Here is a 6,000-nt window from a genome sequence, read left to right on the forward strand (position 1 = left end):
GCAGAGAGAGAGGAGGAAGCAGGCTCCCCGCAGAGCAGAGAGCCCGATGCGGGGCTCCATCCCAAGACCCTGGGATCATGACCTGAGCTGAAGGCAGAGGCTTTAACCCACTGAGCCACCCAGGCACCCCGTTATGATGCTTTTTAAAAAGATCTATGTAGAACTTAATTCAGGAAAAAAATATTGACCTAATGTAGCTTATGCTTTTTTTCCATGATTTATAAATACAAGGTATGTATTGAAAAAATTTTACAACCATCTTTGTTAATCATTTTCTGAATTATGTTATTCCTGGATTGTTTATTCTTTTAATCTTTCTTTTTATTAGAATGAATTTTTAAATTAAGTAGTAAAAGTCAGAACTCATGCAAATTATTATTTTAAAAGTACAGTTTTGACTTTATCACATTTTCAAGTGACTGGTCTACCATCCTCAGGTCTGTAAGAAAAAAAAATTGAAAGAGGTAATGGTTGATTTATATACCAATCAATGTACAGTTAAGTAAACAGGAAGCCAAAGCTTTCAAGAAAAATGCCTTAATTTCCTATAATTATTAAAGGATTTGTAGATAAGAAAAATTCAGTATATAGAAGAACGAACATGTTAAATGCTTTTCCTTTTCCGCTGATGGAGTCAGTGGGGTTCACGACGGAAGGTGAGGAAACAGTGTGTACTCTTGAAACAACACAACACTGCTTCTCATCAGTGTCCCACCGCCGTGACCGACTCCCCAGGCAGCCCGGACAGAAACCCCGTGAGGTACACTGTGTCTCTGCATGGAATTAACTGCAGGAAGGGGGCCACGGTGTCGTGCAACGGGGACACTGACAAACTGAGAACGTCTCCGACATTTTGGGTTCACTGACTCTGCCTCCTCCCATCACCCTCCCCAGGAGAGCAACACGGGTTCAGAGGTGTGCAGAGTCCCCCCAAGTGTCCGGCACAAGCCCTCTGTGAGCCCTGACCTAGTGCAACCAGCAGACCCAGATTTATCCAAACATCTCTGTTTAGGTCTTTCTGTTCGTCTCAGCAACAGGACCCCTTTGAAACAAACTTGGGCATCTGACCTCTCAGGCCGCAGGAGCCTCCAACAGGGAGGCTTCCACGTCTACTCAGTCATTTAACTTGATGCCTAATAGTTCGTGGTTTTGACTAAATTTAAAACAGCAGCTGGATCTGGGGGACGAAGGGAAGGACCTGGGTTCCTGGGCTGCCATCCCCAGCCTGCAGCGGGCAGTGTCCTCACTCCCTGTCTTACTACCAACTCAGCCCAGCGGGAGGAGGGCTTGGCTGGGAGGCTGGGGGGCAGATGTGCCCTGAGTGCACCCTGCACACCTAGCGCCCCCTGCAGTGTTTTGCACCCCTGGGCAGCAGGGCACGGTGTCGGGTTACCGTTTTCCCCAGAAGAGGAGACACGGGTATTTCTAAGTCACTGGGAGCTGAACCGGCCCTGAGTCAGCAGGTCAAGTACGGATCATTTGCCAGCCGACTGAAGATAACAATTGTTAAAGAAAATGGGAAAACAGAGGCACCTTAACTATTCAGTCAAAATTGGCTCGATTAATCAGAATATTTTGGAAACAAAATATGGGTCAGTATCTTCATAAAATAAGGCTGTGTCTGTCCCCACGTCACATGGGCATAAATCTAGTCTGAGCCCTGAGGTCAAGCACAAGTTTGCATCTGCAGGTTAAGTGCAACGTTTCACTGGACAAGAAATGTTTGCATTGTGCCAGCCGGCGTGGGACCCTCAGGAACCACCATGAAACTGAGGGCTTAATGCACATGCATTTTCTTTAAATGGTCATAGAAATATATTGTCCCAACAGAAACTACTAGTTCTACGCCCCAGCCTCTACTCCGTCCTAACTTGTGCTTTGATTGAAGACTAATTTGAGGGGTACTAGGGAAAAGTACTGTAATAAAAGCCAACTGTTAAATAATAGAGCCTGTGATTTAAAAATACACTTTTTAAGGAATTATGATGAGGAGCATTCCAGTTGGTCTATTTAGAAAAGAACACTTGTAAATGTCTTTTATTATTCCTGAAGGTTTTCTGTGTAGGATAAAGGCAGTAATCCCCACAGTGAACAAATATAGGATCGTATTTTTGAAGATGAAAGCAATCAAAAGATAATGCAAAAGGCAAACATATTTACTTTCTTAATGATGACCTTACCATTTATTCTTTAACAGAATTTTCGATCCCAGCTTGCACCATTAGGTCACTGACATTCTTCTGTAGATCCTCAATGCGATTTCCCATTTCTTCCAGTACAAGGTCAAGGAGACTTCAAACCACACCTGCTCATCATGGCGACTGAAGAAAACGCCCAAGGCTACTGATGCAACTTTTAAACCGAAGGAATCACCTCTGGGTCAGCGCAAATTAACCATTTCCCTAAGGGTTTCGTAGTGTGTCTTTACCCTTCGAAGTGTGAGCTCGGTTCTGAAAACTTGGCTCCCTTTGTGTGGACACAGACTCAGACACATGAGATGGTCTTGTAGGTTTAACTATGTTTTAACCAAACTCTAATGAGTATGTATATATAATGGAAACTAATTCTCTTTAAAACCAACTTTCCTACAGTTTAATTTTACCATGTTTAAGGATTGTTTTCCCCTATGAGAACCCATCTACAGAATCAGAAGTTGAAGTAAATGGTTCCATATGCAAATACCTTACATATAATTGCTAAGGAATGACCTTAATGTTATAAAATGATCTCTAGCTCCCCAAGTCTTAGGGCAGAAGTTACCATTATTCAGGTTTGCTTGAAGTGGAAACAAACTTTCTATCCTAATTGTTTGAATTCATGTCTTAACAAAGCAGTAAGCTGACATTCCCTATTATGTTTGCAAGTTTCTGATTGGTGGAGTACAGATGTCATTCAGATGTATTTAGGGCTCAGGTGGAAAGCCCCATCTGGGCAGTATTGTGCGTTGTGTCCCTTCTATCATTGTCATACAAAATGCCCTGTTTTGCTGGTCAGGCAGGAAGTAATTACCCGTGAGTGGTAATTGCTACATCAGGATACCAGGGAGAGGCCCGAATGTAAACACCAGGCAATGCTAGGTCAATTATCCATTAGTAGCAGACAAAAAGATGTTCCATGATAATTTTAGAGTTCAAAAGCATCGCAGTATTTGTCATAAGATAGAAAAGGATATTTCTGAGGTTTAATGTTGCAGTCAGAGCTTGAAAATGTTCTTGAAGTTCCTGAAATAGATTTTCTGCCTGAAAAAATGAACCACAAAACTGAATGTAATATATATATGCCTCTTGATGTCTGTAATTAAATTAGATCTATCGCCTTCCTTTTTTAAAGAATATTTACTCTAGATGTAGGACATTTTAGCCTCATGGAATAGAATCATCCTTAGTTAGTTCGTTAGATTTTTGACAAGGTGCCGAGGACTTTCGATTCAAACGGTAAGGGAAACCTTTCCAGATGGTGCTGGGACAAGGAGAGAGCCCAACGCGTAACAAGGCCAAGCAGGCCTGCCCTCACCTCCCACTCCCCACATAAACTAGCTCGAAACGATCATGCACCTGAATGTAGGCGTTACAACTACCGATGGGCAGCAGGGGACGCGGGAGAATGTGACAACTCGCCCCCCCGCCCCCCCCGCGAGTCCCCGAGGAGCGCGGAAGCAGCGGCCGCAGCACCTGCCCGCGGCCTCCCTCGGGCCGCCCTGAGCCGGGGCTGCGGACGGTGTCCACCCGCGGCAGAGGCGCGGGTGCGTTTACTGAGACAAGCCCTAGTCCTGCGGGCTCCGGGGCTTGCAGACCTGCGTGCGCAGTGCGGGGCGCGCGTGACCTCCGCGCGGGGACGGGAAAGCCCGGGCGGGGGCCGTCTGGACTCTGCATCTGCAGGTGGAGACGCTGCGGCGCCTTCCCTGCGGACGGGCTCGCTTTTGTTCTTCCTCGCGTGGTCAGGATCACGCGGACAAGGAGGCGAAGACAAGCCCCCGGGCTGTCAGCCTGGCGTGGCCGCGCGGGCTTTCCCGCGAATAGGGAGCGGGAAGGGGTGCGGCGGGAAAGGCTTGCAGGGAGGGTGCGGGGGGAGCCTGCCCGAGTCCCCTTCCGCCACGCCCACCCAGGACCCGCCCTCAGTCCCGGAGGCGGTGCAGGTGCGGAGGGACGCGGAGGAGCGAAGGGAGGGGACCCCACTCACCGCGTCGCCCAGCGCGTCCCCGCCGGGGGTTTTGGGTCCCCGCGTGTCCATGTCCAGTGGGTCCCAGTGGGCCAGATGGTTCCGGGTGGACCCAGTGGGCCGGGTGGTTCCCCGTGGGCCCGGCGGCCCCCGGGCGTCAGCTGCGCTACACCCCGACAGGTCCCCGCGGCGGCGCAGGGCTGCTTGGGGGGCCGGTCGCCGAGATGCTCAGGCTGCGGGGGGGCGGGCTTGGGGGGCCCTGGAGGAGCCCCGATGTAGGAGGCAGCGCAGAAGCTCGGGTCCCCAGAAGTGAGTTCCAGGGCCGGCGCGGCCGCCTGTGCGGGGACAGGCAAACAAAACCGGGGCGGCACCCGGGAGGCGGCACCCGGGAGGAGGCCCGGCGAGGTGCGGCCTCCTCCAGGCCGGATGGTCAGCTTCCCCGGGGAGGGAGGGGCCGCCTTGTGCAGGGAGGGGCCTGTGCACCTGCTAGGCCGGCGGGGCCAGCCCGGCCTTCTGGAAGACAGGACGCACCTCCCGTGCAAGGGCGGGTCCCCTCGTGCAGGCAGACAGCCGCAGGGGGCCGGCTGTGCCCCCTGGGCACTGCTGACACCCTGGCCTGCTGACCTGGGCGGGGGCCAGGCAGGCCTTGCTCACCCTGCCAAGGACTGTTTGCTTTGTTTTCATTGCATCAGAGGTGAAAGAGGAAGACAGAGGGAGCGCAGCCTTATTACTATGGTAAAATGCACACAGTATCAACTTTACCATCTTAACCCGTCTGACGGGAGTCCGACTGGGGGTCCGACTGGGGGTCCAACTGAGGGTCCAACTGCGGGTTTGACTGAGGGTCCGACTGGGGGTCTGACTGAGGGTCCAACTGGGGATCCAACTGGTGTCTGGTGCGGCGGCCCTGAGCACATCCAGGTCATATTGTTGTGCCATGGTCCCCACCGCCCGCCTTCAGGGCCCCTTCAACTCCCCAAAGTGGAGCTCTGCCCCCACTGCTGGTGAACTCCATGTCCCCCTCCCGGACCCCTGGCACCCACCATCCTCCCTTCTGCCTTTATGTTTTCTGGTCACCTTTCTGAGGAGCTCGGGGACGTGCTAGGGTAACTGAGCTGCTGACCACACACAGTCCAAGTGTTGCTCCCCCCAGCCCATAACCCCCCACCAGGGGACAGCCATCTCTTTACGTCTTGCCGTTCCTGTGGTCAGCCTTAAAACTGAGACTGTGAGCAAGTCCTGGCACACTGCCAACACTCGCATCCCTGTTCTGATTTGATTGAGGGGCTGGAAAGATCTCATGACCCATTCCCTCCTTCCAGCGCCTGTCAGGCCTGTCTGGATTGTGGCTCATGGGTCACTTCCTGGGTGACCACCCCCCCAGGACTCTGTTTTTAGCCGCTCCCTCAACAATAGGTGAACACCGAGGTTGTTGACTGTGTGTGTGAGACACGGTGTGCAAAGATGCCCAAAGTCATTAATCATCAGGAGAATGCACCTAAAACCACGGTGAGATCCCACTTCACACCCACTGCTAGGCTAGGATTGAAACAATGTCGGGTGTGGGCGGCAGTGGAAAGTTCCAGCCCTTACAGGTTGCTGATGGATGGCAGCCAGTGTGGAGTTAAAGTTACTGTGGAACTTGAACTCCGCCTCTGGATATGTGCACAGGGAAATGGCAGCATACGCGTAACACGGATGTTCACAGCAGCACTGTTAGCAATAGCTAAAAAGTGGAAACGGGCACCTGGCTGGCTCAGGCCGTGAAGCATGGGACTCTTGATCTCAGGGTTGTGAGTTCGAGACCCCAATTCAGTGCGGAGATTTAAGCATAAAATCTGA

At 51.5% G+C, this 6,000-nt stretch overlaps 1 protein-coding gene across 2 annotated transcripts in view; it reads right to left on the minus strand.

Annotated features, from left to right (window-relative positions):
• HSBP1L1 (heat shock factor binding protein 1 like 1) overlaps positions 1 to 4,242 on the minus strand; it is a 17,384-nt gene extending 13,142 nt beyond the window's left edge. The window contains exons 1-4 of one of the 2 annotated variants that reach the window (XM_032872182.1): positions 4,180 to 4,242; positions 3,173 to 3,239; positions 2,181 to 2,275; positions 146 to 439 (exon numbers count right to left, since the gene is read on the minus strand). In XM_032872182.1, the coding sequence (XP_032728073.1) occupies positions 2,184 to 2,275; positions 3,173 to 3,239; positions 4,180 to 4,230 (210 nt within the window). In that variant the 5' untranslated portion in view covers positions 4,231 to 4,242 and the 3' untranslated portion in view covers positions 146 to 439; positions 2,181 to 2,183. Of the gene's footprint in view, positions 1 to 145; positions 440 to 2,180; positions 2,276 to 3,172; positions 3,240 to 4,179 lie in introns of those variants that run through there. The other variant, XM_032872183.1, reaches the window with a different exon arrangement.
• Between the last annotated feature and the right edge of the window lie 1,758 nt (positions 4,243 to 6,000).

This window comes from Lontra canadensis, unplaced genomic scaffold, assembly GCF_010015895.1.
Source record: "Lontra canadensis isolate GAN:19392208 unplaced genomic scaffold, GSC_riverotter_1.0 scaffold44, whole genome shotgun sequence".
NCBI classification, from domain to species: Eukaryota; Metazoa; Chordata; class Mammalia; order Carnivora; family Mustelidae; genus Lontra; species Lontra canadensis.